At 36.9% G+C, this 22,886-nt stretch overlaps 1 protein-coding gene across 5 annotated transcripts in view; it reads right to left on the bottom strand.

The window, feature by feature from the left end:
- Positions 1–22,886, bottom strand: part of LOC105486020 (neurobeachin) — a 747,447-nt gene that overhangs the window by 438,290 nt on the left and 286,271 nt on the right. For all 5 annotated transcript variants that reach the window (XM_011748656.3, XM_071081645.1, XM_071081644.1 and 2 more), the window contains one exon: positions 19,878–20,005. In XM_011748656.3, coding sequence (XP_011746958.1) covers positions 19,878–20,005 — 128 coding nt within the window. The remainder of the gene's footprint in view (positions 1–19,877; positions 20,006–22,886) is intronic.

Raw genomic sequence — 22,886 nt, forward strand, 5'->3', positions numbered from 1 at the left:
ATGGCCTGAAGCCTGGGAACCAGTCTCTCAGTTCTGGGTATAGTCTGCAGCCCAGAGTGAGAACTTATGGTGATTTTTCCAGGCCTATCTATGGCCTCCCAAAGATCAATGAGCATGTGCTTCCTCCCTTCTGAGCCCATAAAGACCCCGGAACCAGCCAGACTCACACAGACATCATGACTACCAGCTGCAGAAATAAACTATCCACTTTGGGTCTCCTCGACTTGTCGGGATGACCTGCCAACGGAAAGGAGCTTTCTACTCTGGGTCTTCTCTCCGATGAGAGCTGGACATTCATAGGGACGACCTGCCTGTGCATAGGAGGAACCTATTGCAGGTCTCCTCTCTGCTGAGAGCTGCACACTTATCAGGACAACGTGACTGCATATAGGAGCTACCCACTCTGGGTCTCCTCTCTGCTGGGGGTGCATTTGTCAGGACTATTTGCCTGTGGAAAGGAGCTACTCACTCCAGGTATCCTCTCCACTGAGAGCTGGACACTCACTGGGATGACCTGCCTGCAGAAAGAAGCTACCCACTTTGGGTCTCCCAAGAGTTGTTCAGTTGCTCAATGAAGCTCCTCTTCATCTTGCTCACCCTCTAGTTGTCCATGTACCTCATTCTTCCTAAACATGGGTCAAGAACTTGGGACTCACCAAATGGTGGGACTGAAAAGCTGTAACACAAACAGGGCTGAAGCAACCATCCTATCCCCGCTCACCACACTGAGGGTGACGAGGAGAGAACAGTTGCAACACTCAGGGAGCCCAGACCTAGGGAGTCCCCAAGTCTGGGCTGTGACACCCCTTCTGGGGCTCTGCAGTTTCTGGTGTCTCCAAGCTTCCAGGTGCCATCATCTTGCCCTCATCCAGACATGGGTGCCTGCAGTGGAAGCTGCTTGTGATGCATCTGATCTAGCTGCAGGCCTGCCTAAAGCCAGCTCCTATGCCAGTGCCTAGAGCTTCTCAACCCACCGCAGCAGTCAGTGTGCCGGAACCTGTGCTTGCCCGCTCATGCACCCATCACTGCTCCATGCCTGGCTCGCATGGGATCTAGGCCAGTAGCAGGAGCCGAGTGCAGCATGTCAAGCCAAGTGGGCGGAATGAGCCCAGCAGGCCTGAACAAAACTCAGGGAAAGGTGCCACTAGCCACAGAGGTTTCTGGCTGGCAAAGTGATACCCCAAGGATCCCGTGACAATATCACATTATAATTCAATATGGAAAGAATGAAAGTGATGCTTCACAACAGTCCATATTTATTCCAAAATTAGTGACTAGATATAACCATTCAGTGGGGAAAAAAATAAGTAACGTTTTAGAGTTTGGTAATGGTACTCTATACCTTATATCCCTGAGAGCCAAGCAAGATGAGGTCAATTCATTAAATAATAAATTTGATAACCTAATATTACTGTTAAACAAAATCACATTTTATTTTTAATTTTAATTTTAGCTTTCATAAGCAACAGGTAAAACTTTAGTAACAGAAACTAATCTTATTGTATTATTCCCATTAAATTGTTATTTATATAATACTTCCCTTTGGAGAAATAATCTTCAAACTAATTTTATACTTAAAAAATTAAATATTTTAATGTAACAATAAAAAGGAGAATATTTCTAAGAATCCAGTTCATTTTATTCTTACCAATTTGAAATTTTGGATATAACAATGAGATATATTTGCTGTATCAACTTTAAATGCTTTTAAATTTAGATAACAGAATTTGAACTAAAAATAGGACTGCAGAAGTTATTATAAAGATAGTTAAACTGTCCTTATCTTGAAAAAAGTCTTTTAAAAATAGGAACAAAATTAAAGTACTGTATACACTAATACTGCTATCAAAAGTAAGAAATAGGCCTGGCACAGTGGCTCATGCTTGTAATTTCAGCACTTTGGGAGGCTGAAGTGGAAGGATTTCTTGGGCCCAGGAATTCAAGACCAGCTTTGGCAACATAGGGAGACCCCATCTGCACAAGAATTTTTTTAAAAAATTAGCTGAGTGTGTTGATGCACACCTGTTGTCCCAAGCTAGGCTGAGGCTGGAGGATCAACTTAGCTAAGGGGTTCAGGGCTGCAGTGATCTGTGATCATGCCACTGCACTCCAGCCTAGCAACAGAGAAAGACCCTGTCTCAAAAAAAAAAAAAAAAAAAAAAAAAGTAAAGAATAAAAATGTTAGAAACTTAGTTAAAAATTTTTAAGTTTTACAATATAATTTTAATTGTTTAAGAATTTTATAGTAAGAATATTACCCCTGAAGATTCTGGCTAAAACTGGACCAAATACTAATCAAATGCTTTCATCAAAGGGCAAAGTTCTTATATTATTATAATTATTTCCTCAAAAAGGTAGGAGAAATAAGATCATGTTATTTTTTCAGCTGAAAATTAGATAAGGATGTAGCTACAAAAAATGTTATAAAATATAGGAAATAAATGATAATACTATAGTTTTACAAAAATGTAGTTGACTAATTTACAACACAATATCCCTGACTAAATAACCAGGAATCATCAACTTTATTCAACTTGGACCACGAAACAACTTCATAACTTCATCAAAAGCGTAAGGATATCAGATGACAATCCTAATATACCATTCTTTCGTTCTTTTCTTTTAATACTCCTTACTTACAGAAATGTATAGAAGTATAGATGAAGGGTAAGCAATTTTTTTAAAGGTCAAGATAGTAAATATTTTAGGCTTTGTGAACTACATGGTCTCTGCTGAAACCAATCAACTCTCCCATTGTAGTACAAAGGCGATCTAGATAATACATAAAAGAATGGCCTGCCTGGATTGCAATAAAACTTCATTTACAAAAGCAGATTTGACTGCTAGGTCAGAGTTAGCTGAAACCTGGTATACACCATAATATGATGATGATTAATACACAGTCTTAAAAATACAGGCATCCTCAGAGATACTGAAGGTCCAGTTCGGGACCACTGTAATGAAGCAAGTATCACCATAAAGCAAGTACACAATTCTGGTTTCCCAGTGTATATAAAATTTATGTTACACTATACTGTAATCTACCAAGTGATATCACTGTGGCTAACAATCACAAAGTACATACCTTAATTTAAAAATACATCATTGCTAAAAATGCCCACAAAGAGACACAAAGTGAACACATGCTTTTGGAAAAGTGGTGCCAATAGACTTGCTCCATGCAAGGTTGCCACAAACCATCAATTGGTTAACATAGTATCTGCAAAGCATAATAAGTGAAGCACAATAAAAAGAAGTATTCCTGGGTATATATTTTATTTTCGATTTTCAGGTTTTTTTGAGGGTCTGGGTGTCATTTATTGACGGCAGTTTATACACATTTGTTTTCTTCCCATGGTTGTTTCCTTCAAAGCACAGGCACAGAGCCTTCGAGAAGAGAAGTCTATGAATGAGTGAGCCAGGAACATAGGATGCGCACTCCTTGGCAGGCATGTTCAGCCCTGTCAGGATGCAATCCTTCAAGTTGGAATTCTGTTGGGTATTTGAGAGAGACCAAGGTGGGGAGTAGACAGGAAGTCTTCAACGGGACTCACGTCTTGGTCCAGGCCTCCTCTCTCAAGTCCATCCAATTTTTAGGGACCTAGGGGGCAACATTCAGGCCCATCCAGCTCAACAGGAACAGATTCTTCAGTCCATGCCCAGTGTACACATACCTGCTTCGGCTGGTCACACTGTTAGAGAGAGTCAACCTTAGGGTAAGAGACAGACCACTTCCTCCCTGACCTTGGTTAGCAACTCTCTTCAGCTGCATCTGCGCAGGAACAGCCAGAAAAACTGAGGTCTGCCTTCCTGGTTCAGCTACATATCCATCATCCTCAAATCTTCAATCAACCATGAAGGACAGGATAGAAGCTACACATTACTCAGGCTGACAACTGTGCTCCCCAGTCGATCACACACTGCCCTACCTTTGTTATGACAATTGCCAGTGCCTAGGCCAGAGCTCCAGCAGGCCCCGACCTGGGGCTTAAAGCCAGTCTGCATACATACTTGGGAATTTTTGGCAGGAGGGTTGATATGGTTAGGCTTTGTGTTCCCACCTAATTCTTCATTTTGAATTGTAATCCTCATAATCCCCAAGTGTCAAGAGAGAGACCCGGCAGAGGTGATCAAATCATGGGGGTGATTTCTCCCATGCTGTTCGCGAGATAGTGAGTTCTCATGAGATCTGCTGGTTTTATAAGGGGCTCTTCCCTCTTAGCTTGGCACTTCTCCTTCCTGCAGCTTTGTGAAGAAGGTACCTTGCTTTCCCTTCCACCATGATTGTAAGTTTCCTGAGGCCTTCCCAGCCATGTGGAACTGTGAATCAATTAAACCTCTTTCCTTTGTGAATTACCCAGTCTTGGGCAGTTCTTTACAGCAGTATGAAAACGGACTAATACAGAAGTGGATAAAAAAGTAGACGGATGTGAGAAAAATGAAAGGGTTTCATTTGATAGAGTATTTATCTGGAGTGATTCTACTTTTATTTCCTTCACCTGAAGCCAATCACAAAATTTCACAGTGATTTCTGGTGTGGAGGCAGAAGGTAGGTTGGTGTTAACAATCATCAGGGCTGTGGCCCAGTTGGCCCACTGAGGTGCAGGCACCACTTGAGCAGGTGGAGGAGCATGGACTGCCCCATGGGCAGGTGGGTGACGTTCCAAGAGCACAAGAGCTGGTAAGCAACACTCCTGGTGGCTTTGGGCATGTGCAGCTCCATCAGGTAGTCACCCTGGGGGCCAGTGAGTTGCCTCGGAGCCATATCATAGGCAGAGATGATGGCCGCCTCTTGCTGCGCTCATCCTTTTCCACCTCAAATCTAGCCATCTCTGCTTCCCGCTGAGCTACCTGTTTGGCTTCCACTGCTTCTGTGAACTCCTTCTCGAAGGTCACATGCATCAAGGACACGATGTCCAGGATGAGCCCAGAGGTGGCAGCTGCTCACTCCACAAGGTCATCACTCACCTGCTTGGGGAACAGCTCTCTCTGAGTGATAAGTTCTCCGGCATCAAAGCGAGCCACCACTGATGAGGATCTCTGTAGTGACAGATGGCAGAACACCAGCACACACTCATTGGACACCCCTACCAGGTTGGTGAGGATGTGAGGAAGCTGGCAGTAACAGGCTGGAAGGGGATGCGAGGGATGCTGGCATACTATGAATCTGCTACCAGCGATGACTGGCACAGTGCATTGTTGACAGCAGCAGTGGAACGTCACTGGTTTCTGTACCCATGGGATGAGAAAGTGAGTCCCCTCCCCTACCACAATTTCCTGCACTCCACAGAATCAGTCAAAGAAAACAGCTCTGTGCCCAGCATCCATGTTGTAGAAGGCAGAGTTCATCATGCCTCGTGCAATGGTTAAGGCCAGGCTGAGCTTTGGCAGCCATGTTTCCTTCTGTAGAACCGTTACACTTGCATCCATTCTGATGTCCACATGAATCCCCCATGAACATTAGAGTTATAGCACTGATACCATTCCCCTAGATGTAATAACTACTGTAAATTTATCATCTTGATTGGCATTTATACTTTTACCACTTACGAATGTGTCCCTAAAGAAGATACAGTATCCTTATCCATGTGTTAAGCTTTTATGGTAAATATTGTTTTTGTGAAATCCCATTTCACTACTGCACAGTATATCATTTAATTATCCAATCTTCTTTTAATATACATTTAGGTTGTTCTCAGTATGTCCTGGGTAAAATCACTGTTTTTAATAAGCATTTTACATCTGTATCTTCTTGTGTACACATGCGAAAATTATTCCATGGTATATTCCCAAGAATGAAATTGCGGAGTCGATGTACATTTACAAATTCAACTTCATTCGAAAATGCAAAATTATTCCTCAAAGTGGTTTTATCAATTTAGACTCCCATTAGAAAAGTCTACATCTTTCCTAATAAATGGATTTTAAATATAAATTTTATACTTATTGGATGGGAGTGAAATTGTTTCATTTTGGCTTTATTAACCATTTATGACACTGCAAATGAGGTTGATTTTTTTTTTTACATGTTTACTGACCACTTGTATTTAACCCATCCACAAATTAACAGGTTTTTATTCTTTTGCTCATTTTTTTCTATAGAATTGTGTTTTTCTTATTCATTGGTAGGAGTTTCTTTGTGTAACATAGATATCAACATTTGTTGATTATCATTATTGGACATATACCTTTCCAGTCTATAGGTGAACTTTTCACTTTAATTAAAATTGTTGTAAAATACACATAACATAAAAATTACAGTCTTAACCATTTTAAAGCATACAGTTCAGTAGTGTTAAATATATTCACATCTCCAGAGGCTTTTCATCTTGCAAAACTGAAACTCTATACCCCATTAAACAACTCCTTATTTCCCACCATCCCCAGTCACTGGCAAATAACATTCTACTTTCTATTTCTATGAATTTGACTACTCTAGATAATGCATGTAAGTGGAATCACACAGTATTGTGTTTTGGTGACTTGCTTATTTTACTTAGTATAATTTCCTTAAGGGTAAATTCATGTGGCAACATGTGTCAGAACTTCCTTTTTTAAAGAGCGAATAACATTCCATTGCATGTATATACTACATTTTTTGAAATGCATGTATATGTTGATAGAAACTTGGGTTGCTTCCACCACTTGACCATTTGTTAATACTGCTGCTATAAACGTAGGTCACAAATAATATTTCCTTGAAACCTTGCTTTAAATCATTCTGGCTATAAATCCAAAACTGGAATTTCTAGATCATATGTTAATTCTATTTTTTATTTTCTGACAAAATGCCATATTGTTTTCCATACTGGCTGCACAATTTTACATTCCCACAAAGCGAACACAGTTTTCAACTTCTCCATATCCTTGCCAACATTTGTTATTTTCTGTTTTTTTGATAGTAGCCATCCTAATGGGTGTAACGTGTCTTCTTGTGCTTTTGACTATATCATTTTTAAACTGGGTTATTTGTAGTTTTGTTGTTCAACTCTAAGAGTTCTTAAATATTCTGAATAATAAGCTCTTAAAAGGTATATAATGTGAATATCTTCTCCCTTTCCATAGGTTGCCTTTCCATATCACTCTGTTGATTGTGTCTTTGATGCACAGAAGTTTAAAATTTTGATGTAGTCCAATATATCTATTTTTACTTGTTGCCTATATTTCTGATTTTTGAAAGAAATCATTGCCAAATCCAAATCCAACATCATGAAGCTTTTTTTTTTTTTTTTTTTTTGAGATGGAGTTTAGCTCTTGTTGCCCAGGCTGGAGTGCAATGGCATGATCTCTGCTCACCGCAACCTCCACCTCCTGGGTTGAAGCAATTCCCCTGCCTCAGCCTTCTGAGTAGCTGGGATTATAGGAATGTGCCACCACACCTGGCTAATTTTTTATTTTTACCTGAGAGGGGGTTTCTCCATGTTGGTCAAGCTGGTCTCGAACTCCCGACCTCAAGTGATCTACCCGCCTCGGCCTCCCAAAGTGCTGGGATTAGAGGTGTGAGCCACCACGCTCGGCCATCATGAAGCTTTTATCCTGTTTTCTTCCAAGAGTTTTAAAGTTTTGGGTCTTACATTTAGGTTTTTGATGCATTTTGAGTTAATTTTCGTATATGGAAAAAGGTGAGGGCCCAAAAACATTCCTTTACATGTGGATATTAAGTTTTCTTAACATGATTTGTTGATAAGACTGTCCTTTCATTATTGAATGGTCTCGGTACCCACATGGAAAATCATTTGACCATATAAGTAAGGGCTGGGTTTTTGGTTTGTTTGTTTTTGTTTTTGGCTAGAGATTCTATTCTGTTGGTCTATTATGTCTGTCTTTACGCCAGTGCCATCTTATCTTGATTTGTGGAGCTACGTAAGTAGAAGTTTTAAAATCAGGTCCTGTGAGCCCTCCAGCTTTGTTCTTTCTTAAGATTCTATTGGTTATTCTGGGTCCCTTGAGATTCCATATGAATTTTAAGAGGGCTTTTTTTCCCCCACACAATAAACTAATTAAATAAGATGATCATGTAATTCTTTTCTTTATTCTGTGTGATGCATTATGTTGGTCAATTTTTATATGCTGAACCATTCTTGCATTTCAGTAATAAAATTTACTTGGTTATGGTATATAATCCTTTTAATATGCTGCCAAATTCAGTTTATAGTATTTTGTTGAAGAATTTTGAATTAATATTCAAAAGGGATATTGGTTTTATAGTTGTCATTTAGTACTGCATCTGGTTTCAGTATCAGGGCAATGCTGACCTCATATTATGAGTTTGCAAATATTCTATCCTGTTCAATTTTTTTTGAATGAGTTTGAGGAGGGTTGGTGTTAATTATTATTAAACATTTGGAAAAATGCAACAGTCAAGTCATCTGATCCTAGACTTTTCCTTGTTGGGAGTTTTTTTTATTATTAATTGAATATCCTTATTTGTTATAGGTCTGTTCATGGTTTGTTTCTTCATGATTAAGTCTGGGTAGGTTGTGTGGTTCCAGGAACTTATTCACTTCCTCTATGTATCTAATTTTTCAGCATAAAATTATTCATAGTATTCTCTTATAATCAATCCTTTTATATTTCTGTGGCATTGGTTATAATGCCTATTCTTTCATTTTTTTACTTTATTTGAATCTTCTTTTTTCTTTCCCTAAATCAAGCTAAAGGTTTTTCAATTTTGTTCATAGTTTCAATAAAATAAACTATTTTGGGGGAGGGGGGAAAATGGCAGATAGGAGGCAAGACTGAATTGCAGCTCCCACTTGGATGGACAGAGCAGAATGTGGAGACTCACGTTATCAACTTTTGCTTCAAGAGGAATATGCCAAGAAAGCCAAGATAATTCACAGACCCTTTGAAGGAAGTGGATTGCTCCTGCAGAACCTGGGAGACAGCCCAAATACGGTGAGTGTCCAACTGTGAAAATGGGAAAGGGGGATCATCTGCCCCTGAATGCACACCCTCAATGGGGAATGTGAGGGTCTAGATCACTGGAAAAGATTCTGACATTACCTGGAACTGAGACAATTTAGAGAGCCAAGCAAAATACAGGGTAGAGGAAGCAGCAGGGAAAAGCCCTGTGGGTTCTCTGGGTCCCCAGGGAAGCCATTTCTGACGTGTCCACTGGGCTCTTTGGGGAGGGCTGCCAGAAGAACTGGGAAAAGACTACAGGGAGAAGGAAACCTCCAGCTGAATTTTGTAACAATTCCAAAGGAATGTGAAGTTTCCTGGCCAGAACTTGGGGGAAGGCAAGAATTCGGTGTGAAGACCTGACAGGCAGGAGAGGCAAAAGCCCTGCTTGCTTTCCAGGCCATTAGCCTGGGGTGAGTTCTCAGCCCTGCTCACCCACTGCCTGGAAACAAACTTGATGCTGCTGGAAGACGCATGGTGGGAATGAGACCAGCCTTCTGGGTTGAGTGGGAACTGGGTGAGGCCTGTAACTGCCGGCTTTCCTGCACTTCCCTGACAACCTGCTTGACACAGGAGAGGCAGCCATAATCCTCCTGGGAACATAACACCATTGAGCTGGGAACCACACACCCCCATTGCAGCCACAGCAAGCCCAGTTCAAGGGCTCAGAAATGCCTAATCCTGCCCCCACATGATGATCCTTCCTTACCAACCCTGATAGCTGAAGACAAAGATCATATTCTCTTGTGAGATCTAGGGCCCTGCCCATCTTCCCTATACCAGCACCTGATCCTCCCTATACTATCACAGCTGATGCTCTTTGGAAAGCACCACCTCCTGCCAGCCAGTACAAAACTAGTGCATTAAACAACTACAACTAAGGACCATAAGAGAGTACATTTCCCTCCCCTGCCACCTCCATTGGAGCAGGTGCTGGTATCCACAACTGAGAGAACTGAAGGTTGTTCACATCACATCTGAAGAACTGTGATGGCTCACATCACAGGACTCTGTACAAACAAACCCCAGTACCAGCCTGGAGCCTGGTAGCCCTGATGGGTGGCTGGATCCAGAAGGAAAAAACAATCACTACAGTTTGGCTAGCAGGGAGCCACACCCCTAGGAAAATGGGGAGAATATGACATTAAGGGAGCACTGTGTGGAACAAAAGAATCTGAAGAGCAGCCTTGAGCCCCAGATGTTCCCTCTGACAAAGCCTATACAAATGGGAGGGAACCATAAAAATAATTCGTATAATATGACAAAATAATAGTCTTTAACATCCCCCCCCCTCCAAAATCACACTAGCTTACTACCAATAGATCCAAACCAAGAAGAAATCCCTGAATTGCCAGAAAAAGAATTCAGGTTGATTATTAAGCTAATCAAGGAGGCACTAGAGAAAGGTGAAGTCTACCTTAAGGAAATTGAAAAAAGATGTAAGTTACGACGAGAGAAATCTTCAGTGAAATAGATAGCATACATAAAAAACAATCACAACTTCAGAAAACAAAGGACACACTTAGACAAACGTAAAATGTACTGGAAACTCTTAGCAACAGAATTGAAAACGCAGAAGAAACGAATTCAGAGCTTGAAGATAAGGTTTTCAAAATAACCCAAACCAGCAAAGACAAAGAAAAAAAGAATTTAAAAATGAACAAAGCCTCCAAGTTTGGGATTATGTTAAATGTCCAAACCTAGGAATGACTGGCATTCTCGAAGAAGAATAGAAATCTAAAAGTTTGGAAAACATATTTAGGGGAATAATTGAGGAAAACTTCTCCAGCTTTGGTAGAGATCTACACATCCAAATACAAGAAACTCAAAGAACATCTGGGAAATTCGTTGCAAAAACATCATCATCTAGGCACACAGTCATCAGGTTACCTAAAATCAAGGCAAATGAAAGAATTTTAAGAGCTGCAGGGCAAAAGCACCAGGTAACCTATAAAGGAAAACATATCAGATTAACAGCAGATTTCTCAGCAGAAACCCTATAAGCTAGAAGGGACTAGAACCCTATCTTCAGTCTCCTTAAACAAAACAATTATCAGCCAAGAATTTTGTATCCAGAGAAACTAATCTTCATAAATGAATGAAAGATACACTCTTTTTCAGACAAACAAATGCTGAGAGAATTCTCTACTACCAAGCCAGCAAAACAAGAACTGCTAAAAGGAGCTCTAAATCTTGACAAATCCTGGAAACACATCAAAACAGAAACTCTTTAAAGCATGAATCTCACAGAACCTATAAAACAAAATTACATACAAACAAACAAAAAAAAGGATTCAGGCAACAAATGGCACAATAAATGGAATACTACCTCATATCTCAATATTAACATTTAATGTAAATGGCCTAAATGCTCCACTTAAAAACACAGAATTACAAAATAGATAAGAATTCACCAAACAAGTATCTGCTGGCTTTAAGAGACTCATCTGACACATAAGGATTCACATAAAATTAAGGTTAAAGGGTGGAAAAGGACGTTCCATGCAAATGGACACCAAAAGTGAGCAGGAGTAGATATTCTTATATCAGACCAAACAGGAGAAAAAAATAAAGGGCATCCAAATTGGTAAAGTCAAACTGTCGCTGTTTGTTGAAAACCCTAAAGAAAAACCTAAAGACTCCTCCAAAAAGCTCCTTGAACTGATAAATGAATTCAGCAAAGTTTCAGCATATAAAGTTAATGTATATGAATCAGTAGCTCTGCTATACATCAAGAGCAACCAGGCCAAGAATCAAATCAAGAACTCAACCCCTTTAGCATGGCTGCAAAAAATAAAATAAAGTGCTCAGAAATATACGTAACCAAAAGGTGAAAGTGCTCTACAAGAAAAACTACAAAACACTGCTGAAGGAAATCATAAACACAAATAAAAACACATCCCATGCTCATGGATGGGTAGAATCAATATTGTGAGAATGACCATGACCATACTACCAAAAGCAATCTACAAATTCAATGCAATTACCATCAAAATACAACCATCATACAAAATACAACCAGGACTAGAAAAAACAATCCTCAAATTTATATGGAACCAAAAAAGGGCCCACATAGCCAAAGCAAGACTAACCAAAAAGAACCAATCTGGAGGCATCACATTACCTGACTTCAAATTATACCATAAGGCCATAGTCAGGAAAACAGCATGGTACTGGTATAAAAATACGCACACAGACCAATGGAACAGAATAGAGAACACAGAAATAAAGTCAAATACTTACAGCCAACTGATCTTCGACAAAGCAAACAAAAACATAAAGTGGGGAAAGGATACTCTTTCAACAAATGGTGCTGGGATAATTGGCTATTCACATATAGGTGAATGAAACCCGATCCTCATCTCTCACCTTATAAAAAAATCAACCCAAGATGGATCAAGTACTTAAATCTAAGACCTGAAACTATAAAAATTCTAGAAGATAACATTAAGAGAAACCCTTCTAGACACTGGCTTAGGCAAAGACTTCATGATCAAGAATCCAAAAGCAAATACAACAAAAACCAAGACAAATATGAGGGACTTAATTAAAGAGCTTCTGCACAGCAAAAGGAACAGTCAGCAGAATAAACAGACAACCCACAGAGTGGGGAAAAATCTTCACAATCTATACATCTAACAAAGGACTAATATCCAGAATTTAAAAGGCACTCAAGTCAGTAAGCAAAAAACAAACAATCCCATCAAAAACTGGGTTAAGGACATGAATAGACAATTCTCAAAATAAGATATACAAATGGCCAACAAACATATGAAGAAATGCTCAGCATCACTAATGACCAGGGAAATGCAAATCAAAACCACAATGAGATACCACTTTACTCCCACAAGAATGGCTATAATCAAAAAATCAAACAACAATAGATGTTGGCATGGATGCAGTGAACACGGAACACTTCTATACTGCTGATGGGAATGTAAACTAGTACAACCACTAAGGAAAAGTCTGGAAATTCCTCAAAGAACTAAAAATAGAATACCATTTGATCCAGCAATCCCACTACTGGGTATCTACCCAAAGGAAAAGAAGTCATTATATGAAAAAAATACTTGCGCACACATGTTTACAGCAGCACAATCTGCAGTTGCAAAAATATAAAACCTGACCAAATGCCCATCAATCAAGTGGATAAAGAAATTATGATATATATGTATGATTGAATACTACTCAGCCAGAAAAGGAATAAATTAATAGCATTCTCAGCAACCTGGATGGAGCTAAAGACTATTATTCCAAGTGAAGCAACTGAGGAATGGAAAACCAAACATCGTTATGTTCTCACTCATAAGTGGGAACTAAGCTATGAAGATGCAAAGGCATAAGAATGATACAATGGACTTTGAGGACTCGGGGGAACGGGTGGGAGGGGGTGACTGATAAAAGACTACAAATTGGGTTCAGTGTATACTGCTCAGGTAATGGGTACACCAATATCTCATGAATCACCACTAAACAACTTACTCATGTAACCAAATACCACTTGTTTCCCAAAAACCTATTTTTTGGAAATACAGTTTTTTATATTCAAAGAATAACAATAATCACCTATTGGTTATGTTGAATTTTTTCTATTGCTTTTCTATTCTCTATTTTGTTTAGCTCTGCTCTGATTTTTACTGTTTCTTTTCTTCTATTAGCTTTAGGCTTGGTTTGTTCCTTTAGATCGTTGTTTTGAGGTTTTTTAAAATGTAAATATATATAACAATAAACTTCCCTCTTAGCTTTACTTTACCCTCATGCCATAGTTTTGGTATGTCGTGTTTCAGTTTTCATTTATTTTCTAATTTCCATTGTGAGTTCTCCCTGACCATCAGTTATTCAAAATATGTTGTTTTATTTTTAAGTGTTTATGGAGTTTCAAAATTTCCTTCTAGTTTTTATTTTTATTATTCAAAATATGTTGTTTCATTTCTAAGTATTTATGGAGTTTTAAAATTTCCTTCTACTTTTTATTTCTAGTTTCATTCCATGGTGATTAGAAAAGATACTCTGTTAAGATTTTAATCATTTTAAATGTATTAAGACTTGTTTAATGACGTAACATATGGTCTAACCTAGAGGAAGCTCCATATACACTTGAGAAAAATGTATATTTTGATATTATTGGGTGAAGTATTCTTTATAGGTCTGTCAAGTCCAATTGGTCTGTAGTGCTGTTCAAGTCATCTATTTCCTTATTCGCCTTTTACCTGGTTGTTTTATCCATTATTGAAATTGAGATATGAATGTCTCCCACTATAATTGCAGAACTTTTTGCCCTTCAAGTCTGTTAATATTTGCTTCTTATATTTAGGAATGCACATGTTTGGTACATATAAATTTATAATTGTTATATTTTCTTTGTGAATTAACCTTTTTATCCTTATATATTGCTCTTCTTTGTCTCATGTAACAGTTTCAAAAGTTTATTTTGTCTTATATTAATATAACTATCCCTGTTCTGTTTTGGTTACTATTTGGACAGAATATCATTTTCTACTCTTTCACTTTAAACCTCTGTGTGCCCTTAGATTTAAAGTGAGCGTCTCTTAAAGACAGCACATAGTTAGTTCCTGATTTTTTATCCATTCAGCTAATCTATGTTTTTGATTGAGGAATTTTTATCCATTTACATCCTGAATAATTACTGAAAGGGGAAGAACTATTTTAATTTTGTTGTTTTCTGTATGTCATTGCATTTTTGTCCCTTATTTCTTCCCGTACTTCCCTCCTTTGTGTGTAGCTGAATTTTGTTGTGATGTGCTTTCTCTCTTGTTCTTGTGTGTAATTTCTGTAGATATTTTCTTTGTGGCTATCATGTGGATTATATAAAACATATTAAAGTTATAACAATTCATTTTAAACTGAACAACTTAACTTCAATCGCATATAAAACTTTGTTCCTTTACAGCTCAGTCATTTGCACAAGTTATGTTACTTATGTCACAAGTCGTATCTTTATATATTGCTTACCCAGTAGCATAGATTCATAGGTTTGCTTTTACATTTTTGGCTTTTAATCTTTTAAAACAATAGAACCAAAATTATAATAATAAAGTTTTATATTTGTAATATGTCTATTGCAGACCTTATTTTCATATGGCTTTGATTTAATGTTTAGAATCCCTCCTTTTGAGTTCAAGGACTCCCTTTTGCATTTCTCATAGGTTAGATCTAGTAGTAATAAATGCTCTCAGCTCTTGTTTATCTGGAAAATTCTTAATTTCTTCTCCATTTTTAAAGGAGTTTTGCTGGAGGTAGTATTATTGGTTGACAGTTTCTTTTTGTTTTGTTTTGCTTTTTACTTCATGCGCTTTAAATATATCATCCCACTGCCTTCCAGCATGCATGGATTGTACTAAGAAACCTGGTGATAACTTATAGAGGCTCATTGTACATTACAATTTTCTCTTGCTTTTTCCGAGATTATTTTTGACTTTCAATAGTTGGATTAAAATGTGTCTGTGTGTGTGTGTGTCTGAATTTATCCCATGGGAGCTTGTTGAGCTTCAGTTCATATGTCTGACTCCTAAAATTTGAGAAGTTTTTTAGCCATTATTCCTTCACATATGCTTTCTGCCCTTTTCTCTTTCTTCTCCTTATGCAACTACCATAATACCTCAAGCAACACATCTGCTTCGGCCTCCCAAGAAAGAAAAATAATATTCTATTCAAGTACAAGGGAAAAACACTGAATATTTATGATGTACCAGAATCTAAGTTAGGTAATAAACAATAAGATATTTCCTATTTCAATAAGTATAAAATACTTTTATTAATATTACATAAGTAAAATACCATAGGAGCACAGAAGTCGTGACATTAATTTGCTTAATGAGCCTGAAATGGACTCAAAGGATGAGTATAATTCAGGGGGATTAAAAAAAAAAAAAAAAGGATTCAATGCAGAAAGAAGAGCTGTACAAAAACAAGGAAATGTGATAGTACGTGAACCTCTTTACAGGTTTAGGAAATGTTTTTTTATAGGAAGAAGATAAAGACTAGTTGGGTCTGGAAGGGAGGGTTATGACCAAATTATGAGGGATACTGAAAGTCATTCTTTTATAGAACTATAGTTTCAGCTGGGCACGGTGGCTCAAGCCTGTAATCCCAGCACTTTGGGAGGCCGAGGCGGAGGATCACGAGGTCAGGAGATCGAGACCATCCTGGCTAACACGGTGAAACCCCATCTCTACTAAAAATACAAAAAACTAGCCGGGCGAGGTGGCGGGCGCCTGTAGTCCCAGCTACTTGGGAGGCTGAGGCAGGAGAATGGCGTAAACCCGGGAGGCGGAGCTTGCAGTGATCCGAGATCGCGCCACCGCACTCCAGCCTGGGTGACAGAGACAGATTCCGTCTCAAAAAAAAAAAAAAAAAAAAAAAAAAAGAACTATGGTTTCTAGAGTTTTGGGTTGTATGAACTAGCCAAAATTTAAAGGATCATATTTTAGGGTTGTCAGCTTCTTATACTGCCAAGTTACTGGCATTTAAAAAACAAAACTCGAAACCTAAAAATCGATCATTTGCTGTCATCATTTTATAAAGAAAAGTCATTTTAACATCAGCAAAGAAAGACATAAATATTACATCCATATAGATTAAAAAGTAGGATGTATTAAAATTCTTTGAGCGTAGAAAGTTACAAGATATAATTGTATTCTGCCAAGGGAACACAAAATGAACTTTTAAATATCTAACCTGTTCCAATATTTCATTTCTAGCATAGTTACATTAAAAAAGAAAATCCAAGTTCACCTGGATGCACTAATAACAATGAAGGCTTATTCTTAATGGTCTTTCCACTCAATTCAGAATATCTGAGGTAAACAGAGAAGCTAAAAAAAAAATAGCTCTCAATTACTCTGTCATTTTTCTCTGTGCATTGATGAGAAGAAATAAATAAGAAACAATTTGAATGTGTGGCCATGGAAGATTCTGGAAAGTAGCTACACACAGGGGTTCCTGATTTTCCAATACAGAGCAGTTAACGTAAAATTGCCACAAACTGTCACTTAAGAACCAGTAACATGAGTCTTATAACTTAATTGTGCCTTTGCTCTGGCGGCTAGAAAACTTGTATAGAATTTGTCTTAGTTTTAGTAACAGTGCAGGACTCACTACTAACATTATTACATGACTAACTTTATTCCTTGTTTTATTTCATTATGTCTTTGGTCAGTATTTATACATTTCTGTAAAACCTATCAAATCGTTTTAGGAAAAGATAGATAGCAACAGAAAAAATAAAAGGCTTTTATCTTGTAGGGAATGAGGAAACATTTAAGATTTGTTTTTTTCAATGATGTTTATTGAACTTCTTTATTTTAACAAAGTAACACATGTTACAGAAAAGCATGAAAATAAAAATATCAATAACCAGCATTCTTGCTCCTCAACAGCATCTAACTACAGGAAATCAAAAGAATTAAAAGCAAAAAAAGGAACTCAAGAAGGACCAACTGATAACCTGGTACCTTTCAGACTCCGTAACTATGATGCCACCACTTTCAGCTAACATAATATTTAGGCTACTGTGGAAGGTTTTTATACATGGCTTGATATAAAATTTGTAATGTTAATAATATTTGAAAAACTAGCCTCTAAATATTGTTTTCGGAAATTATTCATTCTCATGAAGTAATTGTAAATATTAAAGTTGAAGGAGAAAAGAGCTAAAGAAAAACCAAATTTTCACCTCAAATGTTTGCATTAATAGTAATGCTAATGACAAAATAAATAAATTTAGAAGGAAAAGTAAATGGAGGGAAAACAAACTTTGAATAAACAGAGTTTGAGGTATCCCTGGAGTATAAGGGTTTAGATGTCTATGCTAGGTAACTTCAACTATGTCTGGAATTCAGAAGTCTGGGTTGAGTTGTTACAGGAGTTAGGTAGAAGCACGGAACATAACGCTTTCAAACGTGTGTCCTCATAAATATGAGGAAGTGGCTTTATAGCAGCAGGAGTAAGACCAGGTATACACAACTACCTCACTGACCCCATTAGAAGAATATGTGCCCTGCAAGTGGTCAGTAGGCCATCTAGTCTCATTTCCCACTCTACCTTTTATAGCACATATCCTATTTAATTTTAATTATTGGTTTTTATGTCTTTTTGCTCATTCAACTGTAAGCTCCATAAGGAATATTTCTCCTGTTTTGAATGAATCAATGAATATATGATTTTGTGTAACCAATCATACACATCTAGAACAAAGCTATATAAATTATACACACAATCTGTGGCCAAGCAATAGTTTTTAAGCTTCCAAGAACTTGTAAAGTTCATTTTGGGGCTGCTTTAAATTAGCACGGTTCTTCTCAGAATCCCATTCTTCAGAGCATTTAATACTTCGCTTTCTAGGTGCGAGTATCATAATGACAATAGTAGCATCCAGGGTGACATTCCTACTTAACACATCAGCAGCCTCCCTACAACACACTAGTTAAAGCCAAATAACCCACTACTTCTCTGGCCCTAATATTCGACTACTGTCCTTCTGGTTCACATGAGACTGGCATTTTTCCTGTTGGTAGATCATACCAAGAACATCTTTCTATCCTCATTTTAGGGTCAATGTACTGACTGTTCTCTCTGCACAGAACACTCCTCTTCTAATAAGCTATAAGGCATTTATTAAGGAAGTTTTATTACTTACTATGTAAGTTTTTGCTCAAATGTAACTTTTACCATGAGGTCTATTTAAAATTGACCACTCTCTTTAAACTTCAACCTAACCTTGCCATTCTGTAATCCCAATTCTCTGTGTGTTGTATTTATCCTTTTACATAACATTTGCTATATTCTAACACCCTATATAATTTAATTATTCATTTTGTTTAATGCTTATTGATTTTGTGTCCTCGTAAGAATATATGCTCCATCTGAAGAAAAGGATCTTTGTCTGTTTACTTATATATCAAAAGTATGTAACATAGTACTTAGCCCAGAAGGTACTCAGTACTTTTGGAAACCTGAGCTCATTATGTGACAATATTCTAAGAGCTTCAAATGCACTGCATAATTTAATCTTCACAAGAACCCTAAAGTGCTATCATTGACTCCAATTTATAGAAAGGAAACTAAGATACAAAGTGGCTAAGTAATTCACAAAGGCCACAAAGTTAAGAAAGTAGTTGAACTAGGATTCAAAGTCTGCTCCAAGATGCTGAGTCTTCCTAATAGTAACACTAAGTAGAAGCAGTTGTGACGATAACAGAACAGGCACAGGAAAACTCTCTTTCTTCTGCAGTAAACAGGAAGTGAAAAGCAAAAAAGATATACAAGGATGCTAAATCCCAGGACTACTTGAAATGGCATCTAAAGCCGTTATTCACCTACAGATCATCTTGATATTGTCTAATTCTTTCTGAAGCTCAGAAATATTTGTAAAACAACATTTTTTAAAAAGAAATAAGATTTTGATCAACCATATTTTTCAAAGCCACTCACCTAGTAAATTTATCTCATTTGGCTCCTTACTCTATTTAAGCTGCTGTTGAGGAGACAACGGCTTCACCAATTCTTTAAGTATTTCTCTAGATTTTTAATGTCTTCTTAGTTAAGGATTCTCACACTACAAATGTTATGTGAATAAGAAAAATCACTTAAAGATGCATGGCTCTCAGAGTCACAAGGAAATGTCAGAGATCACTGCTTAATAAACAGGTTATCTTAATGACAGGATATACGTCAGCCCTGATAAATGGATTAAAGAGCCAAAGCCTCCCATTCTGACACCTTTTCAATGTTCTTCATCTTCAAAGTTCTCTTATTGGTATTGACCATGCAAACATGTTGTTTAAAAAAAAATGAGTGAAGAGAAAACATATTGAATATCTTATTAAAATTTGTGAAGTAATGCCTTTACATTCTTTTGGAAATATATATTCCTCTAGAAGCACAAATTATGCCATGATTAATACATACATTATAGGAAACTAAAATAATTAGAATAGAGAGAGAAATCATACCTTCTATCAATAGCTCTTGTCCATGACTGCCAAGAAGTGTACGAGATAGGAATGGGGCAAAGTCTACAAAAATTTCACGAAGAAGAGGAGCAACTTTTTCTAAAGCTCTTTCAAGTTTTGCAGTGATGCTGTTGAAATTAAGACATAAAAACTAATAAATATAATTCAATATAAAATGTCAAATAAACTTTACTTCTAAATTAAAATCTTATAAATCATAAATGTCCTTTCTATCCCATGGAATAATAGCAAGCTTCATGTATAAGGGACACCCCGTACAGTTTCACATATAGTCATAAGGCTACTGAAAGTTTTCAGCTAAATTGGAATGACTATACTATGAAAAAGATTGGGGTTATGCCACCCAAAAGGGCCAAAGACTGTTCATAGCTCTATGAGTGTCATGTAAACGAGTTCTTATATGCCTTCTCTATGTATCTATCCATCAAAGAAGATGATTTTGAACACTGACAATGTGGGTCACCGTGCCAGTTACAAATAATTTAATTCTTGTTCTCAAGGAGGTATTACCTGAAATCTGGACAAATAAGGGAATAACTGAAATTCACTGTAATACAGTTGAATGCTGTGCCAAACTAGGCATTTTCCATTTCATAAGCCCATTTACTTTTCTTTACAAGCTGCTGTATTACTATATAGTTCACTGTTGAATGTTAATAGTCATACATAAGCACTATTTGACATTCTTAAAAATACTTTGGTACATGTAAAAGTAAAAAATGGGGATGAAGAAAATATTTCTGCTCAGACAAATGAATAACACAGTAACAGATTTATCTGTCTTAGATAAAAAAAAGTGCTTTGGCGTAAGACTGCTTAGACTAGAATCCTGGCTCTATCATACACTAGCTAGGTCACTTTAGGCACATTAGGCTTTCTATGTCTGCAAAATGAAGATGATTGCAGTACCTACCCAGTGAGGATTAAATCAGCTAAGGAATGTAAAGTACACAGAAAAGCACCCAGCACACAGTGAGAGGTCAATAATGTTCACTTTTTTCAATCTACTTTGAACACACCCATATTTACACTCACAAAATGTGATTCTGATACATTAAACAAATCAAAATCAATATATTAGATGAGCACACATTCTTCTACACAGAAGATATGTACAGTTAGCAATTAAACAATGTTACAAAATAATACAAGTTCTGCCACAATGCCAGGTAACATTGTGTTACACATGAGGCAAACATTTATAAATGAAAAAAAGGTAATTAACCATAAAATAATTTGTAATATATTACTAAGGTTTAAAACTAAACTATGGCATCTTTTTAATTTTTTAAGCAATTAAATAGTTATTAGAGAATAATATTGGATGACTTCTTTGCTAAATTGGAAACAGCCAAGTTTCAAATCTTTGAGCACTCTAAGTCTCACCATCAGCACTTCTGTTTAACTCTGTCTCCTCTTACCTGTGTCAACAGCTCTAGAGAAAGGAGAAAGCATGGAGAAAACTCAAGTTTGGTCACTGCCACATATATTTAGAAACTTCTGGAGGAACAATTTTCCATAAGAAAAAGGGATTTGAAGGGGATTTGGCAGACTTACTGAAATTAAGAGATTTCAATAGTCTTTCCTACTCTGTAATTCCTAAAGCAAGGACCTCCTGAAGACACTGCTTCTCAAGCTTTGGTGTGGATCAGAATCACCTGGAGAGTCCATTTAACCAAACTGCTGAGTCCCACCCTAGTTTCTGATTCAGCAGGACTGTGTGTACAGCGAGCATTTGTTAGAAGTACAAATTCTCGTGGTGTTGATGCTACTGATCCAGGAAACACACTTTGAGAATGACTGTTTTAATGAGAGTATTTACTATTAGAAAGAATTAACAAAGAAGCCAGCAAAAGAAAGGCCACCTGAAGTCACTGAATAAGCATAATCACAGGAAGTTATCTGTTAGTGAATACAAAGAGATTCTTTTTTGAATCTACAATTTCATTAATTCCTTCAAATCTCTAAACTCACGTCCTACAGCTCTTCCCAGCTAAACTAATTCCCTCTACTAAGAAATGGTGAAAATGGTAAGAGTGAGTTTATTAAAAGGAGAAAAATCTAGATATAATAGTTTCTGATGCTCAATTCTAAATGAAGTATGATTATTTATTTTTCTTAAGATTAATAAGTGAGAGTAAAATTATTTTAGAAAAATTATTGATTCATGGAGGTTTGCATCATAGCTATTGGATTTAATGGACTATTATTGAGTTAAAGCCAGGAACATTTTTTATCCCAGTTTGAGAACTTTCTCCCCTATTTTACAGATTTCTGTGTGATTTCAGAGGCTTCAGAATTACAAAAATACTGTTACTGGTGATTAAGTTAAATATGAAATAGAAACTTCAATTAATCCGAGCAACTGATTACTTCTGTCTGTAAGTATGTATAAATAGACATTATTTCCAATTATCTTGACTTAAGGGTAATAGTTATTTCTCATGAAGTGAATCCCTATTAAGATTTTTTACAAATATTTTCTTATAAAATTTATTAGAATATTAAATGTTGCTCTTACATATCATCCTGCAATGAGAATTTTAATTTTCTAATGGCGGCAAAGAATATAATATTTTACTCAGCAAGAGATTAGAAGTTTTATGTATATAAACCATTATCAAATAATTCTGCTGGAATTACAACAGCAAAATATTCTAAATGGAAAAACTTCATCCTCATTTTTCACAGTGAAGAAAACAGTTTTTGTTGTTGTTGCTATTTAGAGTCCCCACAATGTATTTCAAACAAGGTTATAAATGCTGTATAAATTCGCTTCATTGTTACACAATTTAAATTCTGAAAGAAAATGGTACGAACACAAACTTCATCCTAAGACCCTCCTTTATCACCTGAAAATAAGGATTAATTACAAAAAATACCCAAAAAAAGACATATTGTGGCTATATTGTCATTTTGTTATTTCTGTTCTCATCTCAAAGAAACACACAATATAAAACTCCTTTTCCCCAATTCCAAGACACATAT

This window comes from Macaca nemestrina, chromosome 16, assembly GCF_043159975.1.
Source record: "Macaca nemestrina isolate mMacNem1 chromosome 16, mMacNem.hap1, whole genome shotgun sequence".
Classification (NCBI taxonomy): Eukaryota; Metazoa; Chordata; class Mammalia; order Primates; family Cercopithecidae; genus Macaca; species Macaca nemestrina.